This window comes from Gambusia affinis, linkage group LG08 (genome assembly GCF_019740435.1).
Source record: "Gambusia affinis linkage group LG08, SWU_Gaff_1.0, whole genome shotgun sequence".
In the NCBI taxonomy this organism is placed as follows: domain Eukaryota; kingdom Metazoa; phylum Chordata; class Actinopteri; order Cyprinodontiformes; family Poeciliidae; genus Gambusia; species Gambusia affinis.
The window spans coordinates 18614916-18629731 of NC_057875.1; the positions used below are offsets into that span (position 1 = coordinate 18614916).

At 37.4% G+C, this 14816-nt stretch overlaps 1 protein-coding gene across 9 annotated transcripts in view; it reads left to right on the top strand.

Annotated features, from left to right (window-relative positions):
* ndrg4 (NDRG family member 4) overlaps positions 1-14816 on the top strand; it is a 50239-nt gene that overhangs the window by 13081 nt on the left and 22342 nt on the right. For 3 of the 9 annotated variants that reach the window (XM_044125314.1, XM_044125311.1, XM_044125312.1), the window contains exons 2-3: positions 10162-10252; positions 11950-12108. In XM_044125314.1, coding sequence (XP_043981249.1) covers positions 10175-10252; positions 11950-12108 — 237 coding nt within the window. In that variant the 5' untranslated portion in view covers positions 10162-10174. The remainder of the gene's footprint in view (positions 1-10161; positions 10253-11949; positions 12109-14816) is intronic. The other 6 variants (XM_044125317.1, XM_044125319.1, XM_044125318.1 and 3 more) reach the window with 3 other exon arrangements.

Below are 14816 nucleotides of genomic sequence, written 5' to 3' on the forward strand. Positions count from 1 at the left end.
TCCTATGGGCTCTGGATCCAAATAAATTTGTTTTTCAAAGTACATTAAAAGAAAGGTTTTCTGTCTTAGGAATCCCGACAGGTCATGTTCAGTCACTGATTTGCAGCTAGATGAGCATGCAGTGACAGTGGACGGTTGCTTGAATTTTGTCACTGACTTTGCAGCAATCCCTCATAGTGAGCATGTACACAGAAAGAAAAAAATCTATTTTAAAAGGAAGAAACCTCCAGTTGCACCAGGCTCAATGTGAGTGACCATCTGCAATGACCTGTGTGTTGTTGTTTTTTGTTTGTTTGTTTTTTGTTTTTTTCTCATAAGAGAAGATTCTGAAGATTTTGTTTTTTAGACTTATGGAGAAATACAAGTCATCCTCCTGTTCACATGAAAGCAGAAAAAAAAAAGCATCAGTGGAGCATCATTCTGTGAGCCATTCTGTCACAAATAAGGCAACAATCGCTGTTTTTAGCAGTGGCAAATATTCAGATGGTTATTGCACTTTATTTATTAATCGTTGGTGAGGGTAATGCATTAATTGATTCAGATTGGCTTTTACTGCTGCCATGACTAATGTTCGTTCTGTGGTGAGTCATAAGCTGCCAGTGAGCAAGCCTGGTTATGGTAGAGCACTTCTATGGATGATGCAGGATGGTTGCAGCTCCTCTTGACAAATGAGCTTGTTTTACAGCAGACATTTTAGGTGACAAGAAGTTGGGAAAAATAGGTGGGTTTGTATTTACCTGCATGTCTGTATCTGTATCATGTTGGCTGTCAGGTAGAATGTGTGCACTCCCACAGCTTCGTAGAATAAAAATTTGATTTTGAAATCAAGGTCCCAGAAGCACAGAATCCAAGCGGCTCGATGTTTCCTCAGTGATTATTTGAGGTGCCATATTATCTGCTGGTGTTGGTCCACTCTGCTCTGTCAAGTCAGACATAGAATAAGAAGTTAAGTAACTACTTGAAAATGTTTCTCTCTGTGTTCAGTAAATCTTTGATTTATTTCACTTTTTGAACGTAAAGTAAATTGCTTTTTTAACATTTTCAAGTGCGTTAATATACACCTGCAAAGTTATTAGGTCGAGATTCATAACGAGTGTCCATTTAGCAGATAAATTACAATCTCAGATTTACACCAAACAATCGTCTTTGATTGTAAAAATCTTTCTTGTGTGCGGAAGCAAAAATATTTTCTTTTGCAACCTATATTAATCTGTTAAATTGTCTTTGAACGTTTTTGTTTGGTGCATAAAATCAGTCCTAATTCTAATTTACAGGGCTCACTGGAGGTAACTTTATATGTAAAATATCTGCAGTCAACCCTGTTTTCATGTCCTTGTTTCTTGCACTTGAGTGCAGTGACTCCATCTTCCTCTTTATCTGTCTGCAGCATGCCGGCAGAGCGGTCTTATCACTTTGAGGGTGTGTAGGAGAAAAAAAGAGTCATGTCCTTTGGAAGTTTTTTCCTCTTTGAAGTGCAGCAGCCATACGTCTAATTAACACAGCTGAGTGGATTCAGTAACCTTGTGGTATGATGAGGCTGCGTAAGACTCTGGGGAGAAAACCTGAGCTTTGTCACTTTTAGTGTGGGAGTTAGTGACACAGCAGCCTTTGGGATAATGCAGAGCAATAAAAATTCATTAAAATCAGCTATTTAATTTGTGTGACAGTTTAACTAAAGAGGTTTCTACTGCTTCTCGTGATATTCTAACCTTTATCCTCTGTCAATGCATGTGCTGATGCCATCCCAGTTTCGGAGTATTGATTCCATCTTCATAGACCAGATGTGATGCTTCCCTTTCACGTGAATCTGCAATTGATTTTCTGTCTGACAGAGAGCTTCTCTTTGTGCTTACAGTGCTTTACAGAAGTATTAAGAGCTTCTGAACTTGTTTTCTTGTGTTACAGCCGCAAATTGGGATTTTATATGACGGATAAACCTGTGTGTTATTGTGTATATTCATATCTTTGAAAACATTTGACTTCAGCGCCTCCATCGTCGATACATTTCAGAGCCATCTTTCACTGCGGTTACAGCTGCAGTCTACTGTGTTGTCTATACCCACTTATCCTTGACAAGCTTGGTCTAAAATAATTACTTGGTCAAAGACGTCTGGCTGTGGGTTTAATTGTAATGCCAACGTATATGTTTGAATAAATACCTGACTGTTTTTCATGGGTGCTTCACAGTTGAAAGAGTTGTAGCTTTTCCCTTGTTACTCTGAGCCTCTGGTGTCTGTCTCTCTAGGGTTCTGTCTGCAGAGACAGAGACCAGCCCTCAGACTTCTGTCATCAATCAAAACTATTGCTTTTGTAGGACCTTAAAGGATGGAAAAGCTTAAAATATGCATACAAAATAATCTGCCAGTAGGGAGTTAATCTGGGTTGGGTCTGGATAAGGACGATAGATGCAAAGATTAACCAATTTCCACTGATTGACGCAAATATGCATCAAATCTAGATGCATACTTATTTTTTTAAATCTTGGTAAAATCCAACCTGTTGAAAGATAAACGTTACATATAAAAATTAACTCCAGTGGGATTCTGCTTCTATTGATTTTCTGGTTTTAGTTAATCAGCTAATATTCCTACTGAAACACCTTACTGTCTACGCAGCTGAACGCAGAGAGCAGTTGTAGCTATACTATTTAGATTTGTCGACATTTTTTATGTATTTTTAAAATTCGCAACACATTTAAGCATTTTTTACTGTTATATCAGCTTTTATAACAATGAGTGTGAAACTTTTTGCCCTCCGTAAAATGTCCCAGTTCGTCAAGAGATTCAAACAAAAGCTGGAAACAGATTTAAGTCAGGATTCTCCAGTTCCGGCCCTCGAATGCTTCTATCCTGCAGCGTTTTGAGTCAGAGCTACTAGCACTCAAATGACTGAATTACCTTCTCTACATGTTTCATTTCATTCAGGGGTGTTGGAGCAGGTATTCATGTAAAAGTTGCACGATAGTTGCTCTGAAGGGCTACCCTTTATTTTAGTTATCTCAAATTAGGATTCAGTTGGACAGACAAAGAGCCAGTTATTTTGCACATGATAATATTTACAGTCTAAAAAAATCTGTCATTTATTAAACGGGACCCTCTAAGAAAGAATTAGTCTTAAGGGAAGATTTTCTTTCGGTGGAGGAACCTGAATGAGCTTTAAAATGCTTTAAAAAGTCCAATGTCCAGTCTTGTGTTTTATGAAACTTGCCTATGTGGAAACTTCACAACTCAAATGCTTTAAACAGCAAAACACTAAAGGAGTTCACAGCCATCTACCAGCTGAAGAGGGAAGACAGTTAGAAAGAAGGTTAAAATGGTGTGACTGTGAAATGTGTAATTTGGCAAGACAAGCCTGTGAATGGAGAAAAAGAAAGAGAAGCATTGTGTACAATACAAAGCAGGAGAGCAGAGAATAGAGAAGAGAAATGATGCTTCATTGAGTACCAATAGTTACAATGACAAAAATTTTTACAATTTACAATTTTACAACCAGTGTCTGGCTCAAAAAGGGGCATCGTATGTTGTTTATTCCAGTTGTTTCCAAAGGTTGAATCTGGACCCCACTCTGAGCAGTGAAAACAAAGTAGGGGGAGAGAAAGTATTTAGATTCAGTCTGTGAATCAAAATTAATTTCAAAATGTGGCTTTTTTTTTTCAACAGAACTGTAACAATTACAGAAACACACACTAAAAAGTTAAAAACAGTTTAATAGTTATTGTGGCTGTTTTTGTGGTCCACTTTAATTCAAATGTTTGAACTATTTGCCAACCTTTTTTAGGGACAATGAATGTCACAATGAAAAATAGCAGACAAGTACTGGTTTGTCCCAACATAAGTAGAGATTGAGTTCAGTATCTTTAACCTAAAGTTAGGTAGCATACAGTAGTTGCATTCAGTTATATTTTCGAATATGATAAACAAACCCTGATGTGAATTCTGGCAGATGCTTTGGTTTGTCAAAATCTTTAGGGTTCTTTCTTTCATTTTCCTCCTGGAAGCTACATGAATGAACATGACTGGACATTCCAGATGTCACCCAAGGTGATCGAGAGGTGGTTACACCTAGCATTGAAGGATACGTGATTTCAATACAGGACGACAAGAGACATGGTTTATAGCTGAAAGCGGGTGAGTAGAATGAGAGTTGCAGGAAATTATGTTCTTTAGATTCCAGGTTAAAGAAACAGAATATTTTTTTCACTATTACCTTAATAAAGCTTTGCCCATCCTCTGATTATCCATTGTAAAAAAATAAATAAATACAAAAAATTCTGTGATTAATTTACTCATCTTGCTTATGATTTGCTACATTTAGAAAACCAGGTGAGATGCAACCTATCATGTCCGACAATATTGCTAAGCTGTGATCGTATGTATTCTAAAATATGTCGTCAAGATGGTGGTGGAAAACATAAATGTGCAATTTGAAATGAAAAGAAAGGGTGAGCCAGATGCCATTGGACCCAGCTGGGTTGTCACGGCAACCATGTCTGGAGAGACGTGAAGGAGGAAGAGAAAAAAACTGGTTGAATCCATTTTGTTCTCTCTCTTCTTTTTTTTGAAATGCTGAATAGGTTTTCTGCTCAAAACCCAATTCAGTAATAGAAAAAAAAATATCTTAGCAGCATTTACTTTCCACAAACGAGTCAAGAGAAAAGTAGATTTATCCCCACTGACACAATCACTGTCTGAGCCCAGTCGGTGATGAAGAGAGGCTTTGGAGTTTGGCTCTCTGTGGAAAGTGGACTGCATGCCTCAGTGGTCCTTTCAGTGTCCTGAGGGGCCGAGTGGTTAGGAAACAAACACTGCTGAAGGACAGTAATTTCTTAAAGTGACGTAAAAGCTGTAATTGTTTCTAATTAATTAATTTTATTCTAGAAATGTTTGTTAAATAAATCACCAATTCAAACTCAATTACCTCATATGTGAAAGTAATATAGATTTCTAATTAGGTTAATTTAGTGTATAGAGATAGCAACCAAATCCTGCCAGTCAAATGTACTTAATTAGCCAGTAAGTGTGAGCACCTCTGTGAACGCAGGTATTTCTGCAGTTTGCTGCTCTGGGGAATAGAGCTGAGCTCGATTTAAAAAAAAATAATAATAATTTTAAAAAAAGAGCTGGGAAGACTCAATGAACATAAACAATGTTGTGAAAAAGACAGGGCCAAAATTGATTTAATGTAAGTATCTTTCAAGTCAAGTCTTAACTCTTTAGGGGACAAGTTCAAGTTTTGTCCTACAAATGTAAAGGGCAAATTCAAATACAGTCTCAAGATTTTTTGGAGTAAGTCAAATCTTTCTTTGTGTCTTTTGCGCAGCATTCAATTTAACATTAAAAACGTGAACTGCTGTTAATTGTTTGGAAAATAAATAAGGTCGGGTAATCATTATGTTTTAAAGGAAAATAGTAGAAATAGGTTAAAATCAGTAAATATTCAGTAAATTTTCCTTAAGGAACAAATTATGTTCTTTCCAAATATTATTTAAATGCAAGCCGTTCTGCAGTCATGAGTGTTAAAGAAAGGTATTTGCTACAAAACAAAATTATAATTTGCTGATAATAGGAGTCTAGTTGCCACTGGACAAGCCACACGAGAAGCCAGGAGCAGTATTTTTCCACCATCAACACTGGCGTCATGATGCCAAATATAGCTGATAAAATGCAACACTAATTGATTTTAAAATCTGACATCTTACATAACCACATAACGGTAAGGCAAAAGATTAAAAAAAAGCAATGAGACCGACTGGGGAAAAGTGCAGATATGGTAGGATGGGATGAGGTGTGAAAGAAGAAAAACGGAAAGCAAAGCACTGAAAGTGAGAGAGGGCAGCTGCAAGACAGAGATGTTGGAGTGACAGAAGGAGGGGTAAAATGTCAAAGTCTGTGAAGATAAAAGGAGGAGATGCTTGGAGATAGAGAAGCAGGGATTTGGGGAAAAAAAAGCACAATGTCAAACAGACGACATAAAGCTTTGGAAGAGAAACAACAGAAGCAGAAACAAAACAGGAATATAACAATGTGAATGCCTAGGAGTAATCAGCAGGCACAATGCAAATTATATATTTATTTTTTCAACATTAGTCAAATCCTAGTCGCTAGAACAAAATGATTAATGCTTAGACTTGATTATAATGATCAGATTTTGTGTTGTAAGGTGATTCACTATTGACCATCAGATTGTGACCTGATGATCCAAGTGCACCAGCGTATCCATCTCTGTATGGTCCAAATCAAGATTATATGAATGTTTGATTTGGAAATGGATATTTAAGGTCTTTGTGAGGGAATACCAAAAAAAAAAAAAGAAAACAGTCCGAAGTCATTCAGGGTCAAGTAGAAATCAGTCATGAAGGGGAAAGGCCAAACTAAGTCTCAAATGACTGAATTTAACATTTTCTCATCTCATGACATCGAGTCAAGCTAAGCAGTGTACATCAGACTGAGGAACTGCACACCCAACAGGTAACAATCTAGGGCAGAGGTCCTCAAGCAACTTTTAGATGTGTCCCTGGTTCAACACACCTCAATCACATGGCTGAATTACCTCGCCAGTACAGCCGGGTTCTCCAGAGTTCTGCTAATGACCTGATTCTTTTACTCAGGTGTGGTGAAGCAGAGCCATGTCTAAAACCCACAGGACACCGGCTCTCGAGGTCTAGATTTGAGGACCCTTGGTCTAGGGAAATGATGCCTAAAGTCGGTCCTCAAGGGCCGGCATCCTGCACATTTTAGTTCTCTCCCTGGTGGCACCAATAATCTTTTCAGCCTGTCAATGTTCTTCTTAGGCCTTGTAACGAGCCATCATTTTATCCTGGTGCATTGAACTAGGGAGAGAACTAAATCATGCAGGACGGCGGGGCCCTCAAGGACCAACTTTGGGTACCACTGGTCTAGGGTATATCTATCCTTGCTTGATCTGGTTGCTCTGGGCTGATTCTGGGCTGGAAAACTCTAAATTACTTAGTTACTTGGCTCAGGTATGTTTTGTTGATATAATGCACTGACAATCTGGCCTATGGTGTAGTCTACCTGTTGTCTATTTAAGGCTCATGTAGCCCCTACTGCCTCACAATTATGTATAAAATTATATGTGTATAGAAGACCGTTCATTTCTGGGAAATCTGTCCCTAATTTGTTCTCTGTTTTCTAGAAATCAACATGGGGCCTTTCTCATTCTAAAGTATTTCAATTACAAATTGCAGATTTTAGTTCAGCAAGCAGGAAAAGTAAACATGTGCCGCTAATTGTTGCAGCAATCAGAATGGGGAAACTGGACCACTGGCTGTGTTGTTTGGGTTCTTTTCCCTTACTATTACCCCTCGTGGCTCCAGTCCAGTGACTGCAGGTCACTCTGACCAATTTAATAAACTAGTCACGATGAGAGGGAGACAGAGAGAGAGGTGATAAACAGAAGGAAGGAGAAAAGGTGCTCATTAGTTACCGTCACAACACGGTAAGTGTTAATGCTTATGGTATCGGCGAGAACAAGCACCTGGTAAGACTGAGCTGCAGTGAGTCATCTCTAAGCCTTTTCAGCAATAAATCTAGCACTGCAGGGTCATAAAGACAAAAACCACTCTTCATCAGCTTCTAAAAGTGAATGTAACTGGCATCTGGGCTTTGTCTTCTTAAGAGTGTCTGAGAAAACCAGTGAGATAAAGCTGAATGACTGCTGGAGGGAACAACAGAGGACACGAGGAAGAGAATAAATGATGAAGAGGTTAAAAGACGCAGACGTTTTTTTGCTTGCTTTATATCTACGTTTTCTCTCACTTCCAAGTTAATGTTCATATCTTACCTTGATAGTTGACAGTAAAATTTATTCTTCTACTAATATATTTAGAGATATCCTTAATGTTTTAAAAATATTTTAAACATTCATTAACCGTGATTAATTGTGTTCAATCAGATTTAAATGAAAAATATTTTTACATATTTTTATGTACATTTCTTTTCGAACAGTTGAAAAAATATATAAATTTTTGATATAAATAATCTTAAAATATTTTAGGGGTTGGTTCATGAATATAGATGGCAAAATCATTCTTCATAAATATATTATTTAGACACATTTAATATCAAATGTAATCTATAAAACAGATTTAGACTTTTATTCTGTCACCTAATATTTTATACTGAAGTTCTTTATTTTTCAATTATTTGCAAACAGAAATGAAACTACACAAACTAGAATTTTTTATTATTTTTTTTGTTAAAACCAAAAAATGTTTACCTCCACCTCCAGTAATTAGAAATGAAATGCTCTGTTTCCTACTTGCATAATTTTATGCACAGTAAAATAATCAAGAGTCACAGGAAGAGACTTTTAAAGCAGCAGCAATTGCATGGTTCTATCCGATACTTTTGATATAGGTCATCTTAAAATATCTAATGAATTACTTTTTACAGTTCTGACTCTGTACAGCATGCGTTGCCTGGACATTTGTGCCCATTTATCTACCTGACATCAAGTAAGAGGTTTAGTTGTCCTGAGAGTGTCACTTAATATAACACAAAAATTGTTTCAAAGTAACATTTTGCAGTTCGAACATGGAGCATGTAGGCTGCTTATCCTCTGAAGCAGCAGTAGTCCCTGGTGGTGTCGATGTAGTGACGCTGCTCTGTGTTTCTGTGTTGGTGGACTGATGTCATGAACTGGCACTGTTGCTGTATTATTGCTGTCTGACCTCGTTTTTGGCGTGCATTGATGTGCCTGGTGTACACTGCATGGAGCGCTGTATCAACTTCGTGTTTAACCACAGTACTCCTTTCTGATTAGATCTTTTATCGAGGCTTAGCCCTTGTATTATCTTTGGAAAAATAGCCTGTGTGCGTCCAAGCTCCACTATAAACTGAGTAATCTCGGTCAGTAAGCATTTATGTCAGCTCCTGTTTTAAATCTGTCTCTGTTATCAGAAGCATCCCACATAGTCTTGCTTTTGAAAGGGAGTCAGAAGCCCTTTCAAAAGAACATCATTTTTGAACTTCTGTAACATAATTTTTATGCAACAAAAAGCCTATGTTACATTTTTCTCTTTAGGGTTTTGTTGGCTTTAGAGAGAGGGGTAGACATACGGGAGTTGAACCTGCGACCACTGGCAAGAGGATGTTAAATAATAAATGGGTGGTTCTCGGCCCCTGCGCCACCACAGCACCAAGCCTATGTCACATTTTTCAATGTTAAAAATAGTAGTGTGGTAATAGGCTTTTTGACGAAGATTTCAAATATTATGATGAAGCACAGATTCTGGAAAAACAACAAAAAATAGCAATCTGTCTGGGAAGAAACAGAAGACAATAAAAAGACAGTAAAAAGAAAGGATAAACACACTTGCTCATCAATAAGATACCAGGATGGATGGATGGATGGATGGATTTCTTTTTTCAAGAGTGAGGTGAAACATATTTTCACCCTTATTCTAATTTGTTTGTAATTACCAAAGATTTGTCAAACCAAATTTTTGGTAATCACATGTGAAAGCTACGAATAAATTAAGTGTATTTTGAGAAAAATCAAGACATATGAACTGTTTTGTTTAATGCATTTTATAAGACTCATGGGTGTAAGATTAACAGTATGTTACTGTGTCTGGAAAGAGAAAGTTACTTTGCCAACATGCCACTATGATGTTTTTTCTTCTTCTGTTCGTAATTCTTCAATCTTGGGATGAAGGTTTAATGATTTGTTCACTGTCTATAAGTGCCCCCAAGTGGCTAAAAATTTATTTATCAAATTAATCAGAAAATGGGTTGAAATTCTCTCCTGTTGGTGCTCCTTTAAATATCAAATATATACTGCAGAGAGTGAACCTTCAGTGGTGCAGATTGAACATCTGCATAATGCAGCACGAAACCAAATCATGTTATTTTGGGGTAAATTATGCAACATTTGAGCAAATCCCATAGAAGTGATGTGTACGCATAGCTTGTGTGCTGCTTCTAAGGTGTGTTGTTCATGCTACAGAATTTTTCAACCTGCCTCATTCTTGCTTAGCTGCATGTATAGAACGAAGAAGCTGTGTCAACTAAAAACTTTTGGGTGGATATGCAATTGCGTGATATGGTCATAACTTGATTTTTTACAGACTTTGACACAAAAAGTAATCTTATATGTTGTTTTTTTCTCTTTTATTCCATGTTGGATTTATGATTGCAGGTTGTTGTCCAGGATGGCAGGGATGAAGGAACAGCAGATCACGGAAGAGAAGCCCCTGCTGCTGGAGCAAAGAAGAGCAGATGCAGACATGGTTAGTCCACCATGTTTATCATTTGCATGTGTTTTTGTTGCCATTTGCCCTCCTGTTTGGGCATTCAAATGCCATTACTGAGGGCTTTTAAAAACTCTTGGCATATTAAGACTGAGATGTTTGTGCTCATTATTTGTGATGGCTTATAATTAGACAATGGGCCTGTTTACCAGCGGAGGAGGAAATTAATTAACTCTATCCAACCATGACAACACTGTGAGAAGATGAGAGCTCATTTATGCTTTGAGAGAAAGAGAAAGAGACTGAGGGATTGAAAGACAAAAAAGGAGAGAATAGGCAGAGGCGATTACATAAACACCACTTATTCTAGCCCACTTACCCGTTAAATAAGCAACAGGTAGAGGCTGAGGCTAAATCAGGGGCTCTTGAATACCTCTTGATTCAGGAACGATGAAAATACTGGAGACTTCACTGATGCAAAAGATATATGCCTGAAAAGCACACCATCAATTGCATCTTGAAGCTTTTCTAACAACAATTTCTAAGTAAAGTGACTTGGTTATTATTCTTTTCAACTGTGGAGATTAAAGTTGCTTGATTTAAAATACGGACAGAGGTAAGCTTAAGGAGAAATGACTAAACAGTCTTAGCAGCCCACAATAGAAAGGAATAAAAGAAAGAAAATTACATTCCAGTAGTGCAGCTCTGTATCCTTTTGCCAACCTTAGTTTTGCTGACTAATGTAATGGCTTAGCTGTGACTCTCTTTGTCAGGAATATGATTCATCCAGGTGATATAGGAGCTCCGTCTTTTGATGGGAAGAAACAGAATACGTTCTCCATTAGTAAAAATCTCATAAACCAGCATTGATCAGCTGGAAAGGTCATTAGAACTGCTCATTATAACTCTCTGTTGGTAAATATTGAATGCCATTGATTGCTGCCTCATTGATCCGGTTACATGTTGCATGACTTGACTAGCCGCTGCTTTATTCTATGAATGACCTCTTTTGCTCAAGCACACACTCTGATGCCTCTCACTGCTTATTTAAAGTCCGCAGCCCTACAGCACAGGCGACCTTTAAAAGCAGTGAGTGATTGCTGGTTGCACAAGATGGTGGTAAAACCCACAACCATTAATGTCTGACCAGTTCTTCATTCAGTCGGTATGGGAAAAGAAAACACAATGTTTGGATTGAGAATGATAAAAGAATATTTGATCAGATAGAACAAATGGGATGTTGTGCTCTTGTTCACATTGCAGAACAAGTGAAACTGTCAAAAAAAAGTTCACAAGAGTAAAAATTGTTATGAAATATTAAGGTTTTTTTTGTTTGTTTGTTTGTTTTTTAAGTTTCCATAAGTGTCATTGGTTCAAAGTACATCTTAGCAAGGCATGAAGGCAGCAGATTCTTGGCGTATTATTGCTTTTGATTCAGAATTTGATCGCAACCTACCTCTTGTTCCTCTACTCTAATTAGAAGAAGCCTGCAAATCTTTAGCCTGACCTTTCTGGTGACACAGGAACAGAAAAGCTATAATGAAACAGGACACGATGTTTATTCCTTGGACATTTAAAGGACAAGAAGCTCACCAAGAGCATTTTGGGAGATCTGCACAAGCATTAGATAAAGAAAATGTGAAATATAGACATTATGTTTTATGTATGTTGCCAATCTGCCTGACTTAGTTGTTGCCCAGTAACCACTTTGTTGTGCTTGTTGTTTTGCAACACAGCAGGATAAAGGAGAGGAGGCATCGGTGGGAGTCCCATGCCCCGAAAGCCCTGCACCCCCTAATGAACCCCCTCCCCCCCGCCGCCCCACTCACCGCTGGCATGCCATCGCACGGCACTGGCTCCGCCAGACCCGCCGTCGGACCAGCGGGGTCCTCCCGGTAACTACCAGAAGAACCAGGAACATTTGACAGGCAGAACACAAAATCAACGCACAACAGTTATTATACGGTTGAAAATTAACTTTAAAAAAGAAACATTAAGACACTTTTTTCAAAACTAAGAGTAATAGCTAAAAGGTGACAAGCCTAGTTAGATTTGTGTCCTCTAAAATTAACGGCAATAAATAGCATATACATGAATACCCAAATTTAAATATTTGGTGAAATTAATTTCTATATTTTTCAGTCTTAAAGTCCCAGATGGCATCTGTCTTCAAGCTAACTAACTGAAGGGTTTCTAACATAAGAAAAAATTAGAACATTTAGCTTAACAATATGCAATGAAATCAAATATTCTCATTTATACAATTAGTTATTGTTATAAACAATATTTTTTGATGAAGACAAGGTGAAAATGAAACATAAAGAGATTTTGTAAACACTAATTTCTACTAAGCAAACCAGCTAAATGCTAACAAGCCAAAATGCTGAGAAACATTTGAAGCAAGCTTGTAAATGTGTGCAATTAACCTATATTTGAATAAATTAGACTGATTTATTAAACTATTGCCATGGTGAAAATTAAACTGAAAATTAAACATTAGGGGATTATTTTTGGTGCATCTGGTCCTTACAAGCTAACAAGCTAAATGCTAACATTTTAATCTTAACAGAGAAAGCTAAATTTTACTTGATTAGTCTGAATCGCATTGTGAAAGAAGCTGTTGGTTCTTTAATTAAAGTAGTACCCTGGTAGAAGTTTAATTAAAAATTAAACGTGATGACATTTTGTCCAGATCCAGTTGTAACAACCTTACTAGGAAAATGTATTACAAATCTGATATGAAGTTAATGTCTTATAGTTATTTTTCTGTAAGACCTTATTTTTTTTTGCAACTACTTTGGTTTAGCTCATAGTTAAAGAATCTCCTAAGCAGTAAAGCAAAATACAGCAGTACAATAGGTTTTAATCCCCTGTGGATTTAATCAAGTCAGTTCCTTGATCCTCCAGGACCGGATGTCTTAAACTTAGTATTGCTGAGAGAAATCCTTAGGAAAAAAAATCCTGAAATCTAGGCCAAAATCCGCATTCCCAAAATTAACTCATAAAGACAGGCACAGATCAAAATCGCAGCCTGAGTTATTTAGCATTCTGTTCAGGTCTGCAAGGTTAAAGGAGCCACCACCTTTAAGAATTCATTTCCTGTGATTAATCTCACATCTTCCTGAACTGAGCCTTTACACATCGTCTACATGGGTGTTAAGTGTTAAAAGGAAGAGAAGAGTGCCACCTGCTGGTCCGACCACCTTACTACCATCACTAACGTCTTCCCTGTTTGAACAAAAAATACAACCACCTGCATGAAAGAAGTCTATGGGGATCTAAGTTGCCTCAAAACTACACCTTCCCTTAAAAGATGAGTTAATTTCATTAAATAACTATCTGGATAGTCTGCTCCGTACACATCCTGTTAACGTGGCACAAACAAAGCAACATATCGGAAAATTTTAAGTTCACTCCAAAATTTCTCATAGTGCAGTTTCTTTTTTGGGGCAGCTTCAGACCCTGTGTTTTTTGTAACTGTTTTCTCTTTCTTTAGGTGTTTCCCTCCTCTAATTCTCTGTGGCACTCCTGTCATTTTTCTTTCACTTCATCACAGCTACTCAGCAAAAATTTCACTTCTTGTTTCCATTATTCACCTCTTTTACTTCAGTCATGGTTTTATATTTGTGTTTTGTGTGTGTGTGTGGTGTGTGTGTGTGTGTGTGTGTGTGTGTGTGTGTGTGTGTGTGTGTGTGCTTTCTTTCTGAAGCATCCCCAACTAACCCCACAAATTCAGAGGTGTGCATGTCTAACAAGGAGGCGAGGCATCTGTTCGGACAAAAATGTCTGACCACACATCCATGCCCTTAATTTGCTTGTTTTTGTCTTATTAAGATGTACAGATGTTCCTGCTCTGCTCTAGGCTTTTTAACAATGTTTATGATGAGTGAAGATATATTCTAATAGCTGTTGTTTTAAGCATGTAGTATTTGTCTTTTATGTCAATACATCACAGGCCAGATTCCTCTTAAGGTTCAAATCACCTGAAAGGTAACATATAATTTACTTAAAACCTGCATCTACAACTTCAATACCAACAAATGAATGACTGTTGTCCAATCAAGAAAATGTGTCTCATGTCTTGATCTTGGTTTGGATTGAACTTGCAAAAGTACTCTTACTCTTTCAAGCTTTTCATATGTCACATTGATAAATTCAAGGTATTTTATTGGGATTTTATATGATAGATCAACACAAAGCATAGTGTATAACTGAAAGGTGGACAAACGCATGGTTTTTGATTTCTATCCTATTTTCCTGGTCTTTATGATGCTTTTTGTTCACTCGTGTCCTATAAAAAAAATCACTGAGTGTATATTTAAAAAATTGCAGCTTTTGCATGTCACGTGTCATCTTCCTTCACAGCTATGTGGTACCGTGTGTTGGTGTATCACAAAAGTCCAAATAAAGTGCACACTTGATTTATGGTTGAATGTGACAAAGTTTGTCAGGTATGAATACTTTTGCAAGATACTGTTTGTTGATTCAGATCATTTCCGAGGTGGTTTGCATTGAGAAGGGATCTGGCTGCTGCACAGCATCTTGTATCCAAACACCATCTTTCACCATTATTTAATTTGAAGCTCTTCTCAATTTCCCACAC